General features: G+C 42.9%; 1 protein-coding gene across 1 annotated transcript; it reads left to right on the plus strand.

Moving 5' to 3' along the window:
- Positions 1-167: 167 nt before the first annotated feature.
- CXHXorf58 (chromosome X CXorf58 homolog) lies at positions 168-27,975 on the plus strand. The gene is made up of 9 exons (XM_066356442.1): positions 168-230; positions 3,435-3,720; positions 4,933-5,032; positions 7,037-7,131; positions 7,534-7,645; positions 14,949-15,080; positions 23,653-23,882; positions 26,674-26,821; positions 27,367-27,975. Exons 2-9 carry the CDS (start codon positions 3,455-3,457, stop codon positions 27,541-27,543), a joined length of 1,260 nt encoding a protein of 419 aa, XP_066212539.1. The 5' UTR covers positions 168-230; positions 3,435-3,454; the 3' UTR covers positions 27,544-27,975.

A 27,975-nucleotide genomic window follows, 5' to 3' on the forward strand; every position in this document is an offset into this window, starting at 1 on the left:
CGCCCCTGCACCGGCGGTTGCTAAGCGGCCATAAAGCGCCAGCTCAGTGTAGGCGGCACGGGGCGGTGCTGGGAATTGGCTTTCGCCGCCCTGATTGGGCGCCAGGAACGTGGGTTGGGAATCTTGAGCGCGAGGCGGCCGGGCGAGGGCGCCGGGTGGGCCTTAGGCGGCTGGGAAAGCCTCGGACCCGGAAGCTGCCAACTTCGGGCCCTGGATTTACCTCTCAAAAGGTTTTCAGAATTTTTTTTTAATCGTGGGCTGAGTTTCTATGGTCTTAAACTGATTTGCTACGTCCTTTAATCTCTAAAGGTCCTGACCTTTTATTTTCTCTTTGATAAACTTAAGTGTGTACCCCTCACTGGTAATCAAATGTTTGTCCCTTAATACTAGTAGAAATAAGTAGTAATGACAATAATTATCTTATTAACAAGACTAGTAAGCTCTAACATGGTGTTTACTTATTTGCCCAGCTCAATCCTAAACTCCATACACATGTTTATCTAATCTTTAAACACCCAAAATAGATGGGCACGATTATTATTCCCAATCTAATAGATAAGGAAATTGAGGCACAGAGAAGTAATTTATACAAGGCCACACAGAAGGAAAGTGGGAAGCCAGAATCCAAACCTAGGTAGTCTGCCTTTAAAGCCTGTGATCTCACCTGAACAATTGTTACAGTCTCATAATGGGGGGTGTGTTTCATATTTCATTCTGTATGTCACATCCTAACCCCATAGGAGGTGAAACCCCATCCAGGTAGGCATCTGGAAGATATGGGAGGTTTGTGTGGCGGCGTGTCACTACCCTCCAGCCAAAGACCATTTGGAACATCACTGTAGTTGAACAAGTTGGAATTATTTCTCATTGCTGTGAGGAAAATGCACACTTTGGGAAACAATGGGACGCCTCACTAAGAGGATGTTAGAGATATTTGTTATAGGATTTGGACTTGATTGGGTGACTTGGGGGCGAGTTTAAGGAAGTGGGGTTTTATTCTGGATTGGGTGTCCTTAGCAAGCAAGGATAATACCAAAGCCCAGCTGTGAGCGCCAAGGCAGCTCCCAGGTGGTAAGGCTGTTTTTCTCCTTCTCAAGTGAAGTGTATATTGCAAGCCACCTTCTTCCACATCCCTACGGAGAAATATTGAGGAGACTGAAGGCCCTGCTTTGGTACATGGCATGCCCTGTGTATATAAAATTGTGAAGTATAGTGATAAATTAGGGCAGGAGTTCTCAATTCGGGGATATGTGTACTTGGATGGGGAAAATTACAATTTTATTTTTACTAATCTCTAACTAAACTTGAGCAATTCTTTCAATTATAGTGTAGGCAACAAACCACAGTAATATCAGCAGGATCTGTGACTTTGTCATGGATAGCACAGATGTCTTCATATCGTGTTAGAGTTGTGAAACATTTCTTAAGATACCATTTCTACTCATTACCACTTCACAGGTAGTGATTAGAGCTCTCATGTTATTTAATGCATAAAGAAGGCACATATTCTATAATTTTGTTTTTGAAAATATTGCGACAGTGACTTCAATATAATTGAAATTTGTAATTCTGTATATATTGCTCACAAAAATTAGAGGATATTTCAAAATGAATATGAAGTGATAAAAAAAAAAAAGAAGCATTTGATTTTATTAAACAAAAACCTCAGAAAAGCAAACGACAAGTCGAGGAAAGTTGTTTGTACAAATGAGATGCAAAACCAACTTTTATCTCATTGGTGAAAATGCACTATACAAAAGGCTGAAAGTACTGGAGTTATCTGCACGTTCCCTGATCCCCTCACTTTTGTGAGCAGTGTATTTTGTTATGCATTTAAAAAGAATTTTTTCCATTTATTTTAGAGAGAGAGCCGGGGCAGAGAGAGAGAGAGAGAGAGAAAAGCATCAACTCACTGTTCCACTTAGCTGTTCCATTTAAATGCATGGTATGCATTTTAAAAACATAGTTCTTGGAAGGAGTCTGCCCATGAGGGTCCACAACACCAAAAGAAAAGATAAAGAGCCCCTGGTTTGGTAGAAGAGACTAAGCAGTGACTAAGAATTTGGAAACTGCATCCAAACTGGAGTAATACGTCAAAGGATAAAAAATCAGAGATAGAATCAGGTCATTTTGTACACACCCAGTCACTTTACCAGGGCAGGACTGTGCTACTGAAGTTAAAGAACTTGCCCAACGTTTTACAGCCCTTCCATGACAAAATGAGGGTGGAAAATTTTTAGACAAGCATGTAAAAACCCTCCACTCTGCTCAGCATGGGGGATTCTAGTTAGCAAGATGCCTCCTGCCCTCAAAGAGCTTGTTGGGGTGACAGCCAAGAAAGCAAATTATGATGCCATATGAGAAGTACTTTAAAAGAAAAACACAGTATTATGGGACCTTGGAGACAGGAATGAGCAGTTCAGTGCAAAAGGTGGAAAACTTAAGAGGCATCAGTTAGCTGGGCTCTTCAAGGATGAATTGATGTTTGCTGGTGGCAGGGAAGTCTTTTCAGGTAGAGGACAGGACATGATCAGCGGCCCAGAGTTGTAAAACATTGACTGATTTTAGCATGAAGTTCTTGTTCTCACAGAGTGTAGAGAAGAAGGATGACGACAGTTGGTATTTTGAGATTTGAAAGGGAGAGTGGAACTAGATTGGGAAAAGGCTTTACTGGCATTCTAGGGAGTCTGGACTTCAGCTTGGAGGAAATGAGGTATCCCTGAATGAAAGATTTTGAGTTGGGAAGCGATAAGGTTGGATTATTGCTCTAAAAAGTTAACTCCAGCTGCAGTGTGGAGGATGAAGAGCCTGGAGACAGGGAGACCAGTTAGAAGGCGATTGGCTAGATCCCTTTGTCTTTCCCATGCTCCTCATAATATTTTTGGTACCCCAAAACTGCAAACGGTAAGCAATATTATTTGGGGTTTTGGGGGGGGTTTTGTTTGTTTGTTTGTTTGTTTTTTCTTTACAGAGACAGAGAGAGAGAGTCAGAGAGAGGGATAGACAGGGACAGACAGACAGGAACAGAGAGATGAGAAGCATCAATCATTAGGTTTTCATTGCGCATTGCAACACCTTAGTTGTTCATTGATTGCTTTCTCATATGTGCCTTGACCGCGGGCCTTCAGCAGACCGAGGAACCCCTTGCTTGAGCCAGTGACCTTGGGCTCAAGCTGGTGAGCTTTTGCTCAAATCAGATGAGCCCACGCTCAAGCTGGCGACCTCGGGGTCTTGAACCTGGGTCTTTCACATCCCAGTCCGACGCTCTATCCACTGCGCCATTGCCTGGTCAGGCGGTAAGCAATATTAAAAGATACATGCCTTCCTTTTTAAGGGGTTCTAGAATTAGTGCAACAATTATATGACAGTTGAGTCCCATCCAAACAGTAATAGTATAGATGATGACCTTAAATGTTAAATTTATGTACTTTCAGAGTACTTCATTATAAGAAAAATGAATCGTTCCTCAAAGAAAGCAGTTACTGGTGCTCGAGGTGTTCGAAAATTAACTCATGCAAGCGCAGTAAAAGGTCGTGCAAGCGCAGTAAAAGGTCGTGCAAGCACAGTAAAAGGTGCAAGCGCAGTAAAAGGTCGTGCAAGCACAGTAAAAGGTACAAGCGCAGTAAAAGGTCGTGCAAGCACAGTAAAAGGTCGTGCAAGCACAGTAAAAGGCCGCAAAGCAGCTTTACCAACTACTGAAGAGACAAAGGAAGAACCACCGTAAGTAGCCATCTTGCGCCTTGTATCATTTTCTACAACTGAACAGTTTACATGTGGTATTTACCCAGCTAACATCAAACACTACTTGTTTTGTAAATTAGAGGGTTTTTGTGTGTTTTAAAATCACTTTTGAATTGAACAGTTATTATAATTACAGTATTTTGTAATTTACAAAGCATGTTAACACACATCTTTTTGATCCCGACACAACCCTGTGAAGCAGTTTTTACTATGTTATATAAGCAAGGAAGCCACAACTGGGAGAAGGTAAGTGGTTTGCAGAAGGCTGGACAGCTAATAAGTGGCACCGGCTCAGATTCAAAGGATTGTTTTCATATTCCAGACCTTTTCTACTCTGCACCTTGTAGTCTGCATTTTGCCAGCCAATCGTGATGTTCTACAGGAATACCTCTCTTTGCGTGTAGCCATGTGAGGAGTAATGATGGGGTTGGAGAGAGAAAGAGATCCCTGAGATTTGCAAGTGTTGAGACGTGATCAAAAGCAAAATGATTCTCTGACCTGACTGGGATGAGTGGGGTTCAAGCATAGATCAGAAAGGAGTTTCTTTTTAAGGACATGGTCGTCTGCTCCTAGAAGAGAATTGGGCCTACTGTAAACCTCGACAATTCCACAGTCTATTTTCTTAGCCCTTAAACTACTTTGACAGTATTTTTAAGAACTAACTACAGCCCTGGTCAGGTAGCTCAGTTGGTTGAGCATCATCCCAATACACCAAGGTTCCAGGTTTGATCCCCAGTCAGGGCACATACAAGAATCAACCAGTGAATACATAAATAAGTGGAACAACAAATCTCGCTCTCTCTTTCTCATCAATAAATAATAACTACAAATAAATAAATAAATCATAACTGCAGTGGAATCATTTTAGGTCATGGATGTTTTTAGAAAGCAAGTTTATCTCCTCACATATTATTTATAATATATATGCCTTTTGATGATAAAGTTTTAGCCAGGATGGTTTTTTAATGTCAAGGGAAACAGTCTCAAGTATTTCAATTCCTCATTCTAACTAGATTCTGTAGATGGTCCAGTTCCAATTACCACATCCAAATGTTCCTCATTAGATCAGACTTAGAGTGGTGGGTGGGTGGGTGCAGGAGGAGGAAGCATAAAGTCAGAGTGTCCCGATATTTTAGGAAAACGAAAACAACTTCACAAATCTAAGACTCTTTTTTTCTCTCTCTCTCTCAGGACTCCTCAAGATATTTCAGCTCAAACAATACAAAGAGCTTGGATATCTCATATGAACAAAACAATATTTCAACTCCTAAAGCACACAATTCGTGCAGCGGTCTGTATTTTGCTTTTTGTTTTCTCAGACAGATTGAATTACTTATCAAGCTAGAAAATGTGTTAAGTAAAGATAAAATGCACAACCTTTTTTTCTCTTCTATTTAAATCTCATTTTATTGCATAGAGCTCTGGGATCACGTCTTTGATTAGCCCTAAATGAATATTTCTGGATTATTTTTAACATATGTGACTGTTATTTCTTTTTCTGAAACCCATATGATATATATTTTTTAAATCCAGTTTCTTATTTGAAGATATGCGACAATGATCGTCCAATAATAAAAATCTCTGAATTAAAAGTGCCCTTACCTTCCCACCCAGCAATTTCTCTTCTCGGTTTCTATTCTATGATACATATGCAGTTTCGCTGCAGTGTTGTTTATAATAGTAAAGTATACCATGAAATGTTCATCAGTATGGTGCTAGTTAAATAAGTGTTGGTGCTTTCATCGTGTTAAACCTCGAAGCCTTGCGTATGATTCTGCAGTAGAAGGATAACTCAGATACTGTGAGAAAAGCAAATGCAGACCAGTATGAATAATAAGGTTCTATTTGAGTAAAAAAAAATAAAAAGGAATGTCTGTCCCCTACTCCCTCAACAAAACAACTCTGGCAAACCTGTCAGAGTATCAAGACTTCCTTCATATAGTATCAAATATTCTCCTAATAAAATCACTCATGCTTACAGTAGTCTATAGTTAGTAATAGTCACATTAAGGGAATTTTAGCCCCTGTGAAAAATTCAGAAAGTCTGAGCAATGTGTACACTGCCTCACCATATGACCCACAGACCCATTTCTGAAGTCAGGGAAAGCAGAATACCTCAGAGAAAGCCACCCAGGGAAACTTGTGACATTGCAGGGTCATTGTCCATTATCTTCACATATGGAATTTGTATTTGAGGATAACACTCGTTTTGTTTTAATTTAAGATTCTTTTAATAACAGAAAGAAATTCATTCTTTTTTTTTTCATCTGTTATCCTAATGCTTCAAGTTACTACCTTACATTAATAATGCTTTGTCATTTTAAAAGCTCTTTGCATTCATTTCTATGTGACTGTCATAGGCATAAATGTTGGGCAGGGTCTATGGGGAGTGGGGGAAATGAATGCTTTAAAACCAAACAGACCGGCCCTGGCCAGATAGCTTGTTTGGTTAGAGCATCATCCCAAAACACAGAGGTTGCCAGTTCAAGCCCCAGTCAGGGCACAGACAGGAACAGATCTATGTTTCTGCTCTCTCTCTCTCTCTCTCTCTCTCTCCCTCTCTCTTCTTTTCTCTCCTTTTCTCTCTTGCTAAAAATCAATAAGTAAACATTAAGAAAAGATTTTTAAAAATCAAACAGATCGAAGTTGAAATCCTGGCTTCCCCACTTATTACCTGTATGTCTTTGGATAGCTTATACTCCCAGATCCTCAGCCTGCTCGTTTGTAAAATGAGAGTACTAATATTTGGATAATATAGCTTAATCATAAGCATTAGATAAGGTTATATGTACAAGGCACCCAACATAGTATGTGGTATGTAAAAGGTACTTAAAAGCTAGTAATAGTACTATTCTCATCCTACCTTTACAGTGATTCATTCAATATCAAATACTTGTTAAGCACCTGCTGTGTTCCAGGCACTGCACTAGATGCTGGGAATACGGTGGGAAAGAAGATGGACACTGCCCCTGCCTTCATGTGGCTTACAGTCTAGTAGGAGACACAGAGGAGTTTAGAGTTCGTGACAATACATCGTGAGTAGTGTTGTCAGAGGAAAAGAACAGTGCCTGGGACCCCGGGGAGGAACACGTGCCCTTCCTCGGATGCCAAAAGGATGAAGTACCTGACTCAGGCACACACAGGTGATAAGTGGAGAAGCCAAGACTAGAACCCAGGTCTTTAGATCTCCAAGTCTGGTGTCCAGTTCACTTGATCACGCTGCCTCTGTTGTTTTCGGTAGATCGCACCTGGGCAGGGTACCACCTTCCACTTACAGCATGATCATCTATTTCAGGAATGCTGTGTGCCATATGAAATTCTGAAGAATGTGAGCCCCGCAGAGGCTCAGCTTATGAAAGATCCTAGCATGAAGTGCAAAGTTAGATTCAGGTAATGTTTCTATGTTCATTTATTTCAAGAAGTATTTAGTTAATGTGAAGAAATCTTACAAATTAATTTTCTTAAGTCCTCATAACTTCTCAGTGTGTAACTACCAAGTAAATGTGTTCTCATTTACTATGTGAAGAAACTGAGGCATGACTCTTGGGCCAAAAGTTGCCTTGAGAGTGGCCCTCCTGTCCCATGATGCGTGGATGAGAATAGTCGTGAGCATGCACACCTGCGTGTGGCTCTGTCATCTCCTGTGACCATTTCATTAGCAGTGTTTTCTGTGCTCTGCATAGCCTTTACCCTGCGTGCAGGAAACTGCATGAACTAGCTTAAGTGCGAGGGGGAGAAGTTACTGAGCCCCAAACCTGATGGCAAATGACAAATTTTTGGTCTTTATTTCAGATTTAGTGGTGAAAAATTTCCACCTTTTATTGTGTTTAAAATTTTTCATCAGACCAGAGGCCATGGTTACAAGTATTTCAGCGGAAAAACTGTGTTAAACCCATCAATTAAGGTGAAGTTTCACAATGTACATTTTGTGTTGATTTAACTTCTTAAACATCTTTTATAACATAGATATATAATATCTGAATCGCATGTAAGTATACAGATTATTTCACCATTAAACATCTCAGCAAGCAATTAGTATTTTTTTCTTTTTTTTTTTCTTTCTTTTTTTTTTTTTTTTAAAGAGACAAAGAGAGTCAGAGAGAGGGATAGATAGGGACAGACAGGAATGGAGAGAGATGAGAAGCATCAATCATTAGTTTTTCATTGCGACACCTTAGTTGTTTATTGATTGCCTTCTCATATGTGCCTTGACCGCGGGCCTTCAGCAGACCGAGTAACCCCTTGCTCGAGCCAGCGACCTTGGGTCCAGTTGGTGAGCTTTGCTCAAACCAGATGAGCCCACGCTCAAGCTGGTGACCTCGGGGTCTCAAACCTGGGTCCTCTGCATCCCAGTCCGATGCTCTATCCACTGCGCCACCGCCTGGTCAGGCGCAATTACTATTTTTTAAGCATATGTTTCAAAATGTCTCTATTTATTGGATGAAAAATATTTGTAATAGTTACTTATAGAAGGCCCTAGAAAATACCCACCAGTGTTCTTTGTATTAATATTTTTGTTTGTTAATACAGGGGTGGGCAAAAGTATGTTAATAGTAATAATGAATACTACAATAATTATTAATACAAGAATAAACTCACAACTGTAAACCTACTTTTGTCTACCCCTATAATGTACTAATGTGGTCTGTTGGTCAGGGCTTTAAAATTATGCAGGACATTTGATGCAATCTTGTCTTAATGACATTTTATCATTGTTTCTTCGATTCTGGTTGCATATTTAGAAAAACCATGCTGGACTATTGAAAGTGAACTTTTAAAATATTTATTTTTTATATGAATTCTTTTAGGTTTTGCGAACAGTCACCAAGTTGTATCTACAACATAGAAATCACCTGGGGAGCTTGGGAAACATGCTGTTTCTGATGCAGTAGGTCTGGGATGGGGCCTGAGTCTAACCAGCTCCTGGGCGCTGCCCCTGCTGCTGGTCCAAGGACCACACCTTTTTTCTTCTTTTTTTAAGAGAGAGAGGGATAGAAACAGAGAGAGATGAGAAGCATCAACTCGTAGTTGCGGCACTTCAGTTGTTCATTGATTGCTTTCTCTTAAGTGCCTTGACCAGGGGGCTCCAGCTGAGCCAGTGACCCCTTGTTCAAACCAGCGACCTTGGGCTTCAAGCCAGGAACCTTTGGGCTCAAGCTAGTGATCATGGAGTCATATCTATGACCCCACGCTCAAGCCGGCAACCCCGCACTCAAGCTGGTGAGCCCGCACTCCAGCTGAATGAGCCTGCGCTCAAGCCGACAACCTCAGGTTTTGAACCTGGGTCCTCAGCGTCCCAAGTCAATGCTTTATTCACTGTGCCACCACTAGTCAGGCCAGGTGACCACACTTTTAATAGTAAGGAGCTACGACACAGGTTTTACTCCTTTGGCCCTTACATGTACTATAATTGAGTCAAAAGCATGTGTGTTCTCCTACATAGCCTTTTATAAACCATAAATCAAAGGTTGTTTTCCTGTAGCTTTCTGTAAATATTTTACATGAAAAGTATAGCCCGTCTGAAACCATCAGTAATGGCTTGAGTTCAGGATTGAAGTCCACACAGCCTGGCAGTTTCTGATCAGATCCTGCCTGTGGAGCCTTTATTCTCCGAAGAATATTAGAGAAGGAAATGAGACTGCTTTTCTCTGCTCTCAGGCAATGTCAGAGAAAATTTAACTTGGTTCCAGAAATGTATCAAATGGACTATGTGTTTTCATATGAATACGGTGTTTCAGAAGCATTACTACTTGCTCATTTGTATAGGATGACGTCAAATGCAAAAGTAGATGCTTATTTTTCGTTCATGCCACGGTTATCCACAGCAATAAGCTTATAGTTGGTCCTATAAAATATCATCAATTGCTGCTTTTCTGAGGGCATATAATGCGGCCTCTCCAGGCACTGAAATTCTCCTGGGTCAGCTCCTGGAGGTCCCTACTGTCCCCAGGCTGCGGCAAACGAGAACCTTGGGCGCTGTGACTGGAAAGCACTGGGTGTATATTAAACTCATGAAAATGCTGTATGATAACTTAAATTTTTATTTAAATTACAAAGTAACTTTTTAAAAAAGGAAATAGCACAGAGATGATTTTTTTTTTTTACAGGGAAATATGCCTTTATGCCTTTCTTCTCTGTGTGGTAACTTTTACTCACCTGGGGTGATTACTGTTAATATTTTGCTGTATATTCTTCATTTTTTTCTCATGAAAATATATACACAAATATATTTTTATATTATTATTTTTTTTAGAGATAGACAGATAGGAAGGGAGACAGATGAGAAGCATCAACTCGTAGTTGCAGCACCTTAGTTGTTCATTGATTGCTTTCTCATATGTGCCTTGACCGGGGGTGGGGTGGGTGGGTGGGGCTCCAGCTGAGCCAGGGACCCTTTGCTCAAGCCAGCGACCATGGGATCATATTGATGATACCATGCTCAAGCCAGCAACCCCACGCTCAAGCTGGCAAGCCTATGCTCAAACCAGGTGAGCCTGCACTCAAGCCAGCGACCTCAGAGTTTCGAACCTGGGACCTCAGCATCCCAGGTCAACGCTCTATCCACTGCACCATAATCAATCAGGCTATATTATTCTTTACATATATATATTATTCTTTTTTTATTGTATTTTTCTGAAGCTGGAAACGGGGAGGCAGTCAGACTCCCGCATGCGCCCGACCGGGATCCACCCAGCATGCCCACCAGGAGGTGATGCTTTGCCCATCTGGGGCATCGCTCTGTTGCAACCAGAGCCATTCTAGCGCCTGAGGCAGAGGCCATAGAGCCATCCTCAGCGCCCGGGCCAACTTTGCTGTAATGGAGCCTTGGCTGTGGGAGGGGAAGAGAGAGACAGAGAGGAAGGAGAGGGGGAGGGGTAGAGAAGCAGATGGGCGCTTCTCCTGTGTGCCCTGGCCGGGAATCAAACCCAGGACTCCAGCACGCCAGGCCGACGCTCTACCACTGAGCCATTCGGCTAGGGCCTATATATCTATAATATATTATATATATTATATATATTATATATATTTTTTTTATTTTTTTTTTACAGGGACAGAGAGAGAGTCTGAGAGAGGGACAGACAAACAGGAAAGGAGAGAGATGAGAAGCATCAATCATCAGTTTTTCGTTGCGAGACTTTTGTTGTTCATTGATTGCTTTCTCATATGTGCCTTGACCGGGGGCCTTCAGCAGACTGAGTAACCCCTTGCTCAAGCCAGCGACCTTGGGTCCAAGCTGGTGAGCTTTTGCTCAAACCAGATGAGCCCACGCTCAAGCTGGAGACCTCGGGGTCTCGAACCTGGGTCCTCTATATCCCAGTCCAACACTCTATCCACTGCGCCACAGCCTGGTCAGGCTATTATTCTTATTATAAAAACATAATCATACCATTCAGCTTGAGTTTTTCACTAAACATTATAAGGTTTTTAAATAATTGTTTTTTTAAGATTTATTCATCTTTTAGAGAGGGAGGAAACAGAGAGAGAGAAGGGGAGGAGGAGCAGAAAGCATTAACTCCCATTGTGCCCTGATTGGACAGACCCAGGGTTTTGAACCGGCGACCTCAGTGTTTCAGGTCAGTGCTCTATCCGTTGCGCCACCACAGGTCAGGCTACCCTAAGGGTTTTAAATGATTAAGACATACCCAATTTACAGCAAGCAGGTTAGGGCTCCTTTTTCCCTTTAGGTCAACTTTAAATGAACTGTGGTGACACTTGGATTCCTGGTTGATAGAAGTAGAAATTTTCACACCCTTAAGTTTACTCAACTCCTTTGCTCTTTGTGTCTTGACCAAAGTGACCTAACTTTCCTAAGTTTACTTATTTCATAATATGAAAGAAGTCAGTCAGTTTGAGTCCATCCAGATATTTAACCTGGGTTCACTTATGAAGGAGGAGAGTTTCACAGGTGGTTGTGTCGTTCCAGCTTTTCTCTTATTTTTATTACCATATCTAGTTTTATTTCCTTATCATTTTCCAGTGGTATCTTTCATGTATTCACACGCGCACGCACGCACACACACACAGAAAAAACAAGTGAAAAGATATGGGACAACCTAACGAACTTTGGAAAAGAGCAGTTAGAAAATTTACATGATCTGATTTCAAGACCTAACAAGCCACAGTAATACCAACACAGTGGTGATAACATATAGACATGTAGATCAGTGAGATACAATAGAGAATTCAGAAATAGACCTACACATAGACGATCAATTGATTTTCTTAAAAGTTTTTATTTATTGATTGATTTTAGAGAGACAGAGAAACATTGAGTTGTTGTTCCACCTATTTATGCATTCATTGTTTGATTCTTGTATATACCCTGACCCGGGATCAAACCTGCAACCTGGGTATATTAGGATGATGCTCTCACCAACTGAGCTACCCGGCCAGGGCCTCAACTGATTTTCATCAAAGGTGCCAAGGCAGTTCAAATTGTGCTAGAACAATTGGATAGCCATGTGTACAAAAAAGAGATCTTGTTTCAGTTACCTACTTTGATGATCTATTTTCAGAGCAATGGTTAATTACAGGGGGTTGTCACTGTAGTTATTCCAACAACTATATTTAGAATATTCTAAAGCCTTGCTACTCAAAGTGTGGTCTGCAGACCCACAACACTGGCATCCCCTGGAACTTATTTAAAATGTGGACTCTTTCCCTGGCCACGGGGATTGAACCAACAACATCTGCGTTTTAGGAAAAACCAAGCTAACTGGGCAGGACAAGATTTTATTTATTGATTTTTGGGAGAGGAGAGAGAGAGAGAAGCAGGAAGCATCAGAGAGAGAGAGAGAGAGAAGCAGGAAGCATCAGGAAGAGAGAGAGAGAGAGAGAGAAGCAGGAAGCATCAGCATATGCCTCTCATATGTGCCTTGACCAGCCAAGCCTGGGATTTCAAACTGGCGACCTCAGCATTCCAGGTTGATGCTTTATTCACTGCGCCACCACAGGTCAAGCACTTTCCTTTCTCTCTCTAAATCAATCAATAAATAAATAAAAGAAAAAGGTTTTTTTTAAGCAGACTCTCAGGCCGTAGCCCAGACCCATGAGCCGGCATCTGTCTGCCTGTTACCAAGATGCCCAGGTGGTCCTAGGCCCAGTCTAGTTTGATGAGCACTGTCCTAAAGGTACCCCTCACTATGGCCTGGAACACCTCTGAGTAACTGGAAATCCTTAACACTAACATTCCATAACTGTTACTTTAAACTGAAGATCCCATTATTTTTGAGGATTGCACATTTATGTGAAAAGGAAAACATTAATATTAATAGCTGCCCTTATTGAACACTATCAAGTATGATATTAAACATTTCATGCGCATTATAATTTAATTCTCATAAATTCTAAAATGGAGATTCTGTTATTATCTTCATTTTAAAAAGACTAAGTAACATGCCTAAGGTCTCGTAACTAGAAAGTAAAGTAAATGACATAAAAAACCAGTGAGCCTAGGCCCTGGCCGGTTGGCTCAGCGGTAGAGCGTCGGCCTGGCATGCAGGGGACCCAGGTTCAATTCCCGGCCAGGGCACATAGGAGAAGCACCCATTTGCTTCTCCACCCCCCCTCCTTCCTCTCTGTCTCTCTCTTCCCCTCCCGCAGCCAAGGCTCCATTGGAGCAAAGATGGCCCGGGCGCTGGGGATGGCTCCTTGGCCTCTGCCCCAGGTGCTAGAGTGGCTCTGGTCTCAGCAGAGCGACGCCCCGGAGGGGCAGAGCATCGCCCCCTGGAGGGCAGAGCATCGCCCCTGATGGGCGTGCTGGGTGGATCCCGGTCGGGCGCATGCGGGAGTCTGTCTGACTGACTCTCCCCGTTTCCAGCTTCAGAAAAATACAAAAACAAACAAACAAACAAAAAAAAAACCAGTGAGCCTGACTCCAGAGCCTGTGCTTTTAACCACCCATAGGTCACAAACCCCACCAAATAAGTTTTCTTGTGTGCCCTCCCGGTAACATGTTATTCCCATTTTGCCTATGAGGAAGCTGAAACTTACAGCAGCTTGTCAGGGGCAGAACTGAGATCTGAATACTTCGTGTATTTTGCGTGTTTTGAGGCAGTTATGGTGGTTTTATTCATTCTGAGCCTGAATATAATTTAACTGTTTCAAACCAAGAAACTGTTCCCATGTGAAGATAACATGTAGTTATTACTACCATTGTGAGAGACAATTTCCAGCTGGGCCGGGAAGAGACTTGAGATGTTAGAGTAACTTGATAAGCCCAAGTATGGATCTAGGCCAACAAGTAGATCTGAGGGGGCTTCTGGGCCACATTGAAGCTAGGTATCAGGGGAGGTGTCAAATTCAGAGATGCCCCCACCCTCTGACCCTTCGAGTCACTCAGTCAGAATGGTACATGCCTCTCGAATCCTGCTCTGATTGGCTACTTTCCTGGAATCCTTGCCTCGTTTTTGCCCTTCCCTTTGGGGGCTAGGCTCCTTTTCCCATCCCTTCCTATCCAGAAGAACTTTCCTGAATCAGGCAGGAATCTCTTTTTTTGAACTGAAGTTATTAAGGTGGCACTAGTTAACATAATTATACAGGTTTCTGGTGTCTGATTCTGCAACACATCTCTGTACACTGTATTGTGTGTTCACACACACACACACACACACACACACACACACACACACACACGCCAAGTCAAGTCTCTATCCATCACCATTTATTCCCCCTCAAAGGAATGTTTTTTATGAGACACAAAACATCTTCTAAAAACCGGTCCTCCAAGGCCCGACCAGTGGTGGCACAATGGAGAAGAACATCAACCTAAAGTTGATTTGAAACTTCAAGTCAACATGAAGGAAGCTGGTTTGAAACCTGAGGTCATCAGCTCAAGCCCTGGTCAAGGTATGTATGAGAAGCAATCAATGGATGCACAGCTCAAGTGGAGCAACAAGTTGATGGTTCTCTCTCTCTCTCTCTCAAAAAGGAAAGGAAGAACTGTTCCTCCGGGGATTGTAGACCCAGCTACTGCTCTATCTACATTTTAAAACTATGTAGCTATGGTTATGGAAACAAATTTTAAGTGGTTTTTAAAGTCCCTATGTAACATTTTATTTGTAAATACAGCCCATTTATTGACTAGCAAGCTGCTAGGAGAAAGGAACAATATTTGATGTATTTTTCTGAAAAATATGTAAAATGTGTGCTGATAGTTCTTGCTATTATACTACTATTTAAAAAATCTATTTTTATTCTCTTTATAGGGATCAACTGATGCTTACAAAATGATGGGGAGGAAGAAGTTTCATGAACAACTTGTGGAAGATGAACGTCTTTCCCAGAAGTTCAAAATAACTGATGAAATAGATATTGTCACCCTGCAAGATTATATGCAGGTAAGGAATTTAGACTTAAATAGTGAAAACAGACAGCCCTGGCAGGGTAGTTCAGTCGGTTAGAGAGTCGTCCCAATATGCCAAGGTTGTGGGTTCGATCTCTGGTCAGGGCACATATGGGAATCAACCAATGAATGCATGAATAAATGGAACAACAAATCAATGTTTCTCTCTCTCTAAAATCAGTCAATAAAAAAATTAAACAACAACAAAAAGCCTCCTCACCCTATCCTCCAAGAATTGTACTTTTTTTCTTCCAGTTTTTCAAAGCTGGAAACGGGGAGACAGTCAGACAGACTCCCACATGCTCCTGACCAGGATCCACCCAGCATGCCCACCAGGGGGCGATGCTCTGCCCCTCTGGGGCGTCGCTCTGTTGCATCCAGAGCCATTCTAGCACCTAAGGCAGAGGCCACAGAGCCATCCTCAGTGCCCGGGCCATTTTTGCTCCAATGGAGCCTCGCTTGCGGGAGGGGAAGAGAGAGACAGAGAGGAAGGAGAGGGGGAAGGGTGGAGAAACAGATGGGCGCTTCTCCTGTGTGCCCTGGCCGGGAATCGAACCCGGGACTCCTGCACGCCAGGCCGACGCTCTACCGCTGAGCCAACCGGCCAGGGCCTGTATATTTTTTTTATTGTGGTAAAATACGCACAATATAAAATGTACCATTTTAAAGTGAATAATTCAGTGGCGTTAAGTACATTCACACTGTCATGCAAACATTACCACCATCTAGTTCCAGAACCATTTTGTCACCACAAAAGAAAACCTCCCATCCATTAAGCCAGTGATTCTCAAAGTGTGTGCCAGGGCACACTGGTGTGCCCTCACAGATTTCCAAGTGCGCCCTATGGTATTCCAGAGAAATATGTGCCTGTTGGGGACCAAAAAACCAACAGAGTTTTTGGAGTTTAGATTTTTGGGGGACAGAGGTGTGGGGAATTGGCTGTAAGCTGACAGTCTGCCCAACCCCCCACCTCACTTGCCTGATTAGGTAGCAAAAGGCTGTTAAGCTGTGGTGCTGGATTGTTTACACTACCCCCCATGTTCCCCGGAAAGACTGGAGGCAAGTTTCTTCTATCCTTTGTTTGGTGTAAAGTTAAGATGATAGGTATGGTGGGGGTTTTCTGCACTCAACACAATTAAGAGTAAAAAGAGAGGAATTCTTCAATGTATTGATGAGGAAATAAGAGTTTGCCTTTCAAATATATGCCCGAATGAATAGATCGCTAGGACACATCAGAGTCATGTTTCATATAAACACAAGAATGAAAAAACTTAACACACTCGCATCGGGACCTGCCGAATTTACTAAATCTTATTAAGAAAGTATCTATATATATAAAAAGATAACTTTTTTCTTGTTTTTTTTAATTTTTTAACCCCTCTTTTTTAAGAATTCTAAAAAGCATAACTCAAAAAATGTAACATAAAAATGTTTTTTAATGTCAGAATAAATTTAATTTTTTCATATTTATTTCATTTAATTACTGTAAAAGTAGCTTGGACTTTATATTTTTTTCTTTAATATTTGACTTCATTATTATAACATATTTCTCAGAAATTTGTATATAGTGTGCCTACAATTATTTGTAAGGTTTTAAATGCGCCCCGACTTCAAAAAGTTTGAGAACCACTGCATTAAGCAGTCATTCCCCATTCCTCCATCACTGCAGCCCTTATTAACTGCTAGTCTGCTCTGTGTCTCTCTGAATTTGCCTATTCTGGATATTTCGTACCAATGGAATCATCCAGTATCTGGCTTTTTGTGATAGAGTGATAGCTCAGGATAGGGTTTCTTTTCGGTGTGATGGAAATGTTTCGGAATTAGATAGTGATGATGTATGGTGTGAACTTAAAACCACTGACCTGTGAACTTCAAAATGGTTAAAATGATGACTTTTATATTATATAAGTTTAATCACAATTTGAAAATCAAAAATAAATGCATAGTGCTAAGAGACTTGACCTAGTAAAGAAGGGTTCTATTATTTGAATGTAGCTTTTGGCTACAAGTAACAGAATATTTCCAGCCACAAGAGACTTAAACCAAAAAGAACATTTACTGTCCCGTGTAAGAAGTCCCCAGATAGGAGGGTGCTGGAGCAGCTAATGCGGCAGCTCAAGGACATCGGGGTGCTAGGTCACCTTCTTTGCAGTTCTCTTGGCTCCCTTCACGTGGTAACAAGATGACTGTCACATTCTCAACTACATCAAAAGAAGGAAGAAGGAGATTCCTCAAGCCTTATTTTCTCTTTATCTCAGAGAGAAAACTCTTTCCCAGAAGACCCCAGGGACTTCCCCTCAGGCCCCATTGGTCAGAACCAGATCACATGCTCCCCTTGAACCAATCCCTGATAAAGGGAAATGGGATCAGTTCCCATGATTGACTTTGAACAATGACAGTTCATGTGCTGAGCAGGTGGCATACCGAAGGCAGAGGCTCTGTGGCAGGAGGAGGGCCTGACAGCAGGCCCGTGGGACCGGAGGTGAGAGAGCACAGGGAGCGGGGCACGGAGGCAGGCTAGGGGCCGGTAAGAGGTCACCATGCAGCGCTTTGACCATAGTAAGGTGTTTATTTATTTATTTATTTTGATCCTGTGCACAACACAAAGCTGATACAGTCTTTCAAGAAATGAGCCCCCTGGCTGGTTGGCTCAGCGGTAGAGCATCGGCCTAGCGTGCGGAGGACCCGGGTTCGATTCCCGGCCAGGACACACAGGAGAAGCGCCCATTTGCTTCTCCACCCCTCCGCCGCGCTTTCCTCTCTGTCTCTCTCTTCCCCTCCCGCAGCCAAGGCTCCATTGGAGCAAAGATGGCCCGGGCGCTGGGGATGGCTCTGTGGCCTCTGCCTCAGGCGCTAGAGTGGCTCTGGTCGCAACATGGCGACGCCCAGGATGGGCAGAGCATCGCCCCCTGGTGGGCAGAGCATCGCCCCATGGTGGGCGTGCCGGGTGGATCCCGGTCGGGCGCATGCGGGAGTCTGTCTGACTGTCTCTCCCTGTTTCCAGCTTCAGAAAAATGAAAAAAAAAAAAAAAAAAGAAATGAGGTGATTGGCCTGACCAGGCGGTGGCGCAGTGGATAGAGGTCAGACTGGGATGCAGAGGACCCAGGTTCGAAACCCCAAAGTTGCCAGCTTGAGCGCGGGCTCATCTGGTTTGAGCAAGGCTCACCAGTTTGAGCCCAATGTTGCTGATTTGAGCAAGGGGTCACTCGGTCTGCTGTAGTCCCCCTGGTCAAGGCACATATGAGAAATCAATCAATGAACAACTAAGATGGCACAATAAAGAATTGATGTTTCTCATCTCTCTCCCTTCCTCTCTCACACACACACACACACACACACACACACACACACACACACACACAATGAGGGGATTGAACCTGATGAGTGAGGACATCCCTGTGGCTGCAGTGTGGAGTGTGGAACAGGGACAGCCCAGCCTTCTCCAGTTTGGAGGTTCCTGCAGAGTTTCGGGAGAGATGGTGGTGTATTGGTTTACAGCCATGAGGCTGGAGGTGCAAGGGATAATTAGAGAATAAAAGCAATGGACCTTGTAACAGAGCGGCGAGCTAAAAGGAGGTGTCCAACATGGCTGCTAGCTTTCTGGTTTACTTAACTGCTAGGACAGCAATGCTGAATCATGGAACTCAAACTAGATACCTTAATAATAATAACAGCAAATGTACAGTCATGCGCCACCTAACAACAGGGATGCACTCTGAGAAATGCACCCTGAAGTGATTTCGGCATTGTGCAGACATCACAGCCTGCACTTACACAAACCCAGAAGAGTGTGGCCCACTGCTATAATTGTACGTGCTGCACTTTCCTACAGCTGGCAGAGCCGTGAGTCAGTTTACCGTAGCATCCCCACAAACGTGCTAATGTGTTGTCCGATGATGTTTTAATGGCTACAGTGTCACTAGGTGAGAGGAATTTTTCAGCTCCTTTATAATCTTATGGGACCATCATCAGATATGTGGTCTGTCACTGACCAAAACATCATTATGTGGCACATGACTGTAATACCAATTCCTTTTATGCTCATAACAACCCTAAGAGGTACCGTACTTCCACATATATAAAATGCTCCCATGAATAAGAGGCACCTTAATTTGGGGACCAGAAATTCGGAAAAAGAATGTATTATGTAAAGTTATTGAACTCAAGTTTTATTCATCATAAAATTCATACAACTCCTCATCCACGTGAATAAGTGGGAAATGCAAGTAAAAGAAATCTACAACCATTGCATAAGACGCACCCAGTTTTTAGACTCCAAATTTTCTGGAAAAGGATGCATGTTATACATGGGGAAATATGGTAGGTACTATTATTACCCCATTTTACACATTCTAAAGAACACGGGACCCCAAAATTCTAGCTCATAATAATAATATGTGGCCTTGACACTTACTCAGTATCTTCAATGTGAAACATGACATTTATACAGTACCTTAGAGACTCTTCTGTTTTCTCTCTTTTAAAGTCCAAATCTAGAAATTTAGGGCATTGGACCAGGAAATTAGTAGAGCGTGAGGGTGCCAACTATCTTTGATAAGGACATGAGTCTCCTACTTGCAGGCTGTGACAATGCCAAGGCTTGGTGTCATAGAAAGAATTCCCCAGATGGACATATTGGAAGAGAGAGATATGATGATTGCTGATATCTATTGAGTCCTTGATGGACACAGCATAGGTTTTAGCTCTTTATATGCATATTATCTCCTTCAATCTTCAAGTTTATATAAATTATGTGACCCTTTAACAGATGAGAAAAGTTGAGTTAATGAGTCATCTTTTTAAAAACTTGCCCAAGGTCACATAGCTAATAAGTGCAGAGCAGATCATGGACGGTGCTGAGGTGTTTACCCGTCTTACTACTCTGCTCTTGGCAAGTTAAATAGACAAGAGTGGGGCAAAAGGAGTGTTACATTGTTCATATGGAAAAGAACACAGGAAAAACTAATGCAAGAATAAACTCCACATTCCGCGTGCTCACGTCTGTAGACCCCCTTTGCCCACCCCCGTGTGGGCAGTCCTCAGTTTACACAGTCGTGCAGGGCCCTGAAAGGGACCGTGCAAGCTGAAACCAGGCAAAGCAAACTTTAGAGTCACTGAGGGAAATTGTGATTGTCCCATGCCTTTAAAAAAGCTCATCAAAACATTAAAAACTCTCCATTGTCTGTTATACATACATAGGAAAATTTTTAAAAGATTTATTTAGTACACTATAGAACATTGAGAAGTATTTTATTTCTTTGTAAAAAACTCAAACTTATTAACTGTGAACATACTGAAAACCATTGAACTATACACTTTAAATGGGTGAATTGTATGGGACATGAATCTCAATAAAGCTCTTAAATAACAGTTTACCTAGAGTAGTTGAAGCAGTGCTTGCCTTCTTGTTCTTATATAACTTACAATACAGAGTGAGCATCTTCTCTCTATGCCTTGGCAAATTGTTATACTTTTTTTTTAAGCAAGAAAAACAGAGACAGAGAGAGGGAAAGACAGGGACAGACAGACAGGTAGGGAGAGAGATGAGAAGCATCAAGTCATAGTTGTAACACTTTAGTTGTTCATTGATTACTTCTCATATGTGCCTTGACCAGGAAGCTACAGCTGAGCCAGTGACCCCTTGTTCAAGCCAGAGACCATGGGGTCAAGAGAGAGACCTGCATTGAGCTGGTGACCCCGTACTCAAGCTGGTGAGCCCATGCTTAAGCCAGCAATCTCGGGGTTTCAACCTGGGTCCGCAGCATCCCAGGTCAATGCTCTATCCACTGCACCACCACCTGGTCAGGCATCATATTTCTATGTTTGGATCACCCACCAACATTTTATCCTTGGGACTATAGATGTGATACATCTCAGAGTCCCTTTACAGTGAAGTGTCTTTTTTGCCAGTGTCACTTCCGCTGGAGCAGCTTTATCCTTTTTGTTATGACCACTTCCCTCATTCATGTTGATAAGTTCACCTTTACCAAGTTTCTCTAACTGCCTAGCTGCAGTGTCTGGCAGTGTCAGTGTCCCCACGGTCACCTGTTTCTTTTATTTTTTATTTATTTATTTATTTATTTTTTGTATTTTTCTGAAGCTGGAAACGGGGAGAGGCAGTCAGACTCCCGCATGTGCCTGACCGGGATCCACCCGGCACACCCACCAGGGGCGACGCTCTGCCCACCAGGGGGCGATGCTCTGCCCCTCCGGGGCATCGCTCTGCCGCGACCAGAGCCACTCTAGCGCCTGGGGCAGAGGCCAAGGAGCCATCCCCAGCGCCCAGGCCATCTTGGCTCCAATGGAGCCTTGGCTGCGGGAGGGGAAGAGAGAGACAGAGAGGAAGGAGGGGGGGTGGAGAAGCAAATGGGCGCTTCTCCTGTGTGCCCTGGCCGGGAATCGAACCCGGGTCCCCCACACACCAGGCCAACGCTCTACCGCTGAGCCAATCGGCCAGGGCACCTGTTTCTTCTAAAACTCCATTTATATTCTATTTGAATTTTACGTCCAGCATTATCACTTTTTCTTTCTTATTTGGCCTATTCCTTCTTTTGATTATTGTTTGTGTTTTGCTTTATTTTGTTTTGTTTTTGTCACTGGGAGACAAGGACCACACAACGACATACTTGGCTGTCTGTGTGTGAACTACATAACAGATCCGCAGTGACCAATCATTGCCACAGTCCTAAAGAAGTGACATGATTTGTCAGTAATCACCACGTGCATCTGTTATTTATGTAGTGAGCTGTGGACTGAAGAGCTAGCAGCAGAGTCTGTACTTTCTGCGATTACTCAACTATACTGTGGTAACTGAAATGGCTTATTCAACCAACTGGTGGTAATTAAAATTCATGCACGCCTAAATAATACAATGGGAGAACCACCTATAAGTGTATGTGAGAGAGTGTGGGGGAGAGATGTTCCCTAACTGCCTAGCTGCTACTTCACTTCTCAGCGTCGTAGACCCTCCTTCCCTATTCCTATCTCTTACGTGAACATTTATCAGGTTGAGTTGATTACATACATATTTGCACTTTAAAAATTCCTAATTTCACATTTCAAAGTTTTAAAAAAGAAAAGTTGGATTTCTCTAAATATTTCAATTGAAAATAGTGAAAAACGCCTGACCTGTGGTGGCGCAGTGGATAAAGCGTCAACCTGGAAATGCTGAGGTCGCCGGTTCGAAACCCTGGGCTTGCCTGGTCAAGGCACATATGGGAGTTGATGCTTCCAGCTCCTCCCCCCTTCTCTCTCTCTGTCTCTCCTCTCTCTCTCTCTCTCTCTGTCTCTCCCTCTCCTCTCTAAAAATGAATAAAAATAAATAAAAAAGCACCTCTTACCTAAGAGTGTGCCTTAAAAAAAAAAGAAAGAAAGAAAATAGTGAAATTGACCACTTAGCCCCAGAGACAAACTCATTATTTCTTTTTTTTTTTTTTTTTTTTTTTTTTCTTTCTGAAGCTGGAAACGGGGAGAGACAGTCAGACAGACTCCCGCACGCGCCCGACCGGGATCCACCCGGCACGCCCACCAGGGGCGACGCTCTGCTCTGCCCACCAGGGGGCGATGCTCTGCCCCTCCAGGGCGTCGCTCTGCCGCGACCAGAGCCACTCTAGCGCCTGGGGCAGAGGCCAAGGAGCCATCCCCAGTGCCCGGGCCATCCTTGCTCCAATGGAGCCTCGCTGCAGGAGGGGAAGAGAGAGACAGAGAGGAAGGAGGGGGGGCGGGGGTGGAGAAGCAAATGGGCGCTCCTCCCATGTGCCCTGGCTGGGAATCGAACCCGGGTCCCCCGCACGCCAGGCCGACGCTCTACCGCTGAGCCAACCGGCCAGGGCAAAACTCATTATTTCTAAAAAGGTTTTTGTAAATGTCATCTCAACCCAAGCCTGTTATGAAGGAGCACTTACCAGGTATGCAGATCACATAGCTATTACCAACTTTTAGGCTTCTTTTGAGTTTGATTAATCTGAGTTATGTTTGTCATAAAATGTTTATGCGATAAAGAAATACTTAGCGTGGTACTATGTGCATGGTATTGCGTAGCAGAGACTCAGCCCTCAAGTAGGGACCTAGGGTGCACACGAGAGCTAGCCTGTCAAGGAGTGAGCAAGCAGAGTCATAGAGGAGAGATGCTGGGAAGAGGCAGAGATGAGATCAAGGATGCTTTTAAAATGAAGTGAAATTTGAGTGGAACCTTGGGAAATGTGTCTAAAAGCATTCTAGAGTATTCACAACCAATCTTTTGTGTGTGTGTGTGTGTGTGTGTGTGTGTGAATAACTAATTCCTTTTTTTATTTGAACCTATTGGGATGACATTGGTTCACAAAACTATACAGGTTTCAAGTGTCCAATTCACTATAACACCATCTGCTCACGGCACCGTGCGCCTTCCGTGCCAATCGAAGTCCCTTAATCATTCTTAATTGTTTTTTTCCATATACAGGGTCAGCAAAAGTAAGTTTACAGTTGTTCGTATGGAAAATAATGCAATAATTAATAAATGTTAATGCAAGAGTAAACTGTGTTTTGTGTACTCACAACTGTAAACCTGTTTTGCCCCATTCTTTAGTATTCTAGTCTTCTGGATGAGACCCCTGCATCTTTTGGTGGAAGAAATAACTGTTGGAGAAGATTAAGCCTCAAAAACATTCCCAGGGCCATGATGATATATGACATAGTTCATTATGCAGAGTCTAAAGTAATCTCAGACCGTCTGCAGAAGAAAATGAGTTACCTACTGCAGAAACCGCGCACAGAAGAGATGCGTCAGGACCAGCTGCGGACCGTTTCTGAAGTTAGGTAAAAGGGATCCCTCACTGGGCTTACAACACGAGAGATGTTTCTGAACGTGTTCACATTCTGCCAGCTGGCTCACTGAAGATAAGACTAGGGCACGTGGGGAAAACAGGATTGGGGCAGATTGCTCAAAACTTATACAACTTTGGGTCCTGGCCGGTTGGCTCAGTGGTAGAGCGTCGGCCTGGCATGCAGAAGTCCCGGGTTCGATTCCCGACCAGGGCACACAGGAGAGGCGCCCATCTGCTTCTCTACCCGTCCCCCTCTCCTTCTTCTCTGTCTCTCTCTTCCCCTCCCGCAGCAAGGCTCCATTGGAGCAAAGATGGCCCGGGCGCTGGGGATGGCTCCTTGGCCTCTGCCCCAGGCACTAGAGTGGCTCTGGTCGCAACAGAGCGACGCCCCGGAGGGGCAGAGCATCGCCCCCTGGTGGGCGTGCCGGGTGGATCCTGGTCGGGCGCATGCGGGAGTCTGACTGTCTCTCCCCGTTTCTAGCTTCAGAAAAATACAAAAAAACCAAAAAAAAACCAAAAAACTTATACAACTTTGTAAGCAGAGCACCAGCCAAAAGGATCATGGGTCGGTGGGGAGATAACTTATACCACCGGACAGGTCGTTCAGGAATGGGCACCAAGAGAGGAAGGAAGTGGAGCCCTGGGCCAGCATGGTTGCCTTTTAAATGTGGATGTGAGAGGCAGTGCGACCTGCCAAGAACCAAGAGCCACCCAGGCGGGGAGCAGGGTGGAGGACAGTGAGGGTGGGCTGTGGGGGGCGCCTCTCTGGGGAGAGAGCCCCAGGTGCAGGGGCTCACTGTTGCTTTTATGAATACAGCCAGAAGGGCTCCCATTGCCCAAGCTACACAGAGCTAGGAACTTTTTCCTTCCTTCTGAAGCTTATAGTTCTGCTCTTGCTATGCTGGCCCCCCTTGCTGAGGATAAATTGCATAGAAATTACAGTGACATTGTTTCCTTCCTTACCAATAGCATGTGAACCAATTCACATTATAGAAACACAAATCAGACTGTATTATGATCTGAGGCAACTTGAACAGGATGTGGCTGCTCCAATTATATTTCTTTTCTTTCCATTACCAAGTCTCACCTAGCCCATCTTGTTTACAGAGTAAGCTTTCTTAAGAAAAAGAAATAATAAGGCCGAAGAGGACCTACTGTAGTCCATTTTTCACACGGTTCTATTTGAAATGAAACGTGGTCCTTTAGCACCTGTAGATGACACTGGTGACCACTGTCCCACAAACATGCAGGGTGTTTTAGGAGTAGAGATGACGGGTGCCAACCCAGTAACGTAGTTTAGCCCATTTCTTTTTATGATCAAGGCTCTCCATTTGCCAGACAGATGATCTGGGGCAGTCTCAGTCTGTCATCATGAGATAGATGTTCTCTACTTCATCCATAGAAGCACTGAACATAGAACTTAATCCTGTTACCACTAAGGTCAAGTAAATGATGTGATTTTTTTCCACCACCATATGTGACCCTAGACTCCTTGCTGCTGGAACTCATGCTGCTGATTAGCCAAGAATGGGTCGCTTTAAAGAGCCAAATAAGGAGCCAAATTCTAAAGCACTCGGAGCGGGAAAAGTACTTTTTTAAAAGCCTCTTGGAATGTAGTCTTAGTTTGGGGTCTCCCAGAAGCAAATTGTGAGACACAGGATTGCGTATGAGTAGTTTGTTTGGGAGGTGATCCCAGGAGCCACTGATAAGACAGGGTAGAGAAGTGAAACGGGAAGGCAGACAGCCAAAACAGTATGCCAGCAAGCAAGTTACCACTGAGGGTGGGTACCTGGGCCTCAGTCTCCCCTGGGAATGTCTGAGCCAGTCTAGAACATGCAACTCAGGTTATCCCGTAGGGGCAAAGGAGTTGGCATACTCAGACACCAACGCCCATTAGTCATTGGTTAAGGGTTGCTTAGGAGAGGAGGTATTAATTCTTGGGCAGTCTCAGGCCATTTCCCTGCACATGGGGTTCTTTTTTTTTTAAGATTTTATTTATTGATTTTTAAAATGAGGAGACAGAGAGAGAAAGGGGGGAAGGAGCGGGAAGCATCATCTCATAGTTGCTTCTCATATGTACCTTGACCAGGAAAGCCCAGGGTTTCGAACCGGCGACCTCAGCATTCTAGGTCGACACTCTATCCACTGTACCACCACAGGTGAGGCACACATAGGTTCTTGTTTTCACAAGAAAGCTCTCAGGCTGAGTGAGGTCAGTGCTAGCAGTTGGAAGTTAGACCTGTGTGCCCTGAAGTGGTAAGACCAAGGAGACTATGGGCAAGGGACAAACTATACTGCTCACAAAAATTAGGGGATATTTTATCGCTTCATATTCATTTAGAAATGTCTCCTAATTTTTGTGAGCAGTGTGTGTGTGTGTGTGTGTGTGTGTGTGTATCTGAGCCCAATGCTGATAACAAAAGGGGGTGGTTTAAGCCGTTATGAAATTTAATACCTTTTTGTGTTAATATATGGTAAAATAAAAAAGATTCAAACGGCTACTGAAGAGTATTTTCCAGGAAAACTGATTTTAAATTGATACCACATTTTGTCATTTTCATCATTATCATCATCAGCGTCATCATGGCAGATAACTGTTCTGTGTAACTCAAGCAGAAATGATAACTTTGGCCTAAAAATATATATGCAGTATTGCTGCGAGTCCTAAGATCTGTACTGACAAAGGATGCTTTAATAAAATTTGGGACTTGCTGTACATTTTAATTTTGTGTAATTTTTCTGTCTGTATTGCAAATCTTTCCTGAGTACTCTTCATCCCTCAGAAGTAAACGACCTGTACGTCGGCCCCACCAACAGCAAAGTCAAATTAAACATCTGGATCATCAATCCAAACAAGCTCAAATGAAAGCTGAAAAAATGAAAAAAGCTGAAAAGGAGAAAAATGTCATCTCAGGAGCTTCTGTTGTGACTGTAAGTTTAACTTGTACTGAGTTCACTGTTTGGGACAATGTGCAAACTGTCAGTAATTCTACTTCCATAAGTAGAATTTTCCCAGTCCGCAATTTCAAGGCTGAAAAACCTTCATTATCTACCTTGGATAGTATAAAGCTACATTTACGTTGGTAACACATATATTTGAAATTCTTAAAGCTGATCAATACCAGCTGTTTTGGCTTCACATCAGCATCAGCTTACAAAAAACGAAACAAAACAAAAATACACCTCTGTATGTTGGCACTGATGAGTGAGCACATCTCCAATGGCGCTTTCCTCAAAGCGGAAGGCATCACTATCTGAACTTCTTCAAAGCCAGACTGTGAATTCTGGCTCAGTATACTCCTACATTGTAGGAATATTCACAATGAACACACTTACTCCTGTATTACTTTGTAAGTTTTTTTTTAAATATGCTGTACATTTTTTGAGATGAGGCTAAGTATAGAAAGCAAAATAAACATAAAGTTGTAAAAACCAAATATAAAACATTTTCTGCTTTTATTTATAATTCTACCTAGGAACCTCAAAAAGACATACCAGATAAAAAGCGAGAAACGATCCTTGTCTTCACCTGCTCGAAATTTGACCTGTTGAAATATAGGGAAATCTCGCCAGATGAGAAATTGGAAAAAAGAAAAAAGAAACTATTTTCCTGGTGTCACGACGTGTATATTCATCGTTTTCCACCATTTTAATGCACACCTAATTGACAGAAAACCAAGTTATTTAATAATTTGCTTGCCTGTCTTTAAGTGATGAATATGAGTATTAAAGAAAAAGAAAACATAAGCAAGGCCACAGTATGCTCTCTTAACCAAATGCATGACAGAGTTTTAAGCCTTTTGTATTGCCATGGTTACAAATATTTTGTGCTAACAGAATTTTAATCTGAATAGATTATTTTACCTAGATGCCCTTAATCTACCGATATACAGTGTAGTATGAGAAATGATGAGTAAATTAATCCCTTGAACTTTTATTCCATTTTGATGTTCCTTTGTTTAAAAAACTATCTGAGCAGACATGCTTTGCATAAATAGTACACTCTGCAGAATAAGAGACTGCTGGGGTGTCAGGCTCCGATTTGCTTTTTGTTTAGTAGCATGTTGCTTTTACAGAACAGCTTG

Source organism: Saccopteryx leptura, chromosome X, assembly GCF_036850995.1.
Source record: "Saccopteryx leptura isolate mSacLep1 chromosome X, mSacLep1_pri_phased_curated, whole genome shotgun sequence".
Classification (NCBI taxonomy): domain Eukaryota; kingdom Metazoa; phylum Chordata; class Mammalia; order Chiroptera; family Emballonuridae; genus Saccopteryx; species Saccopteryx leptura.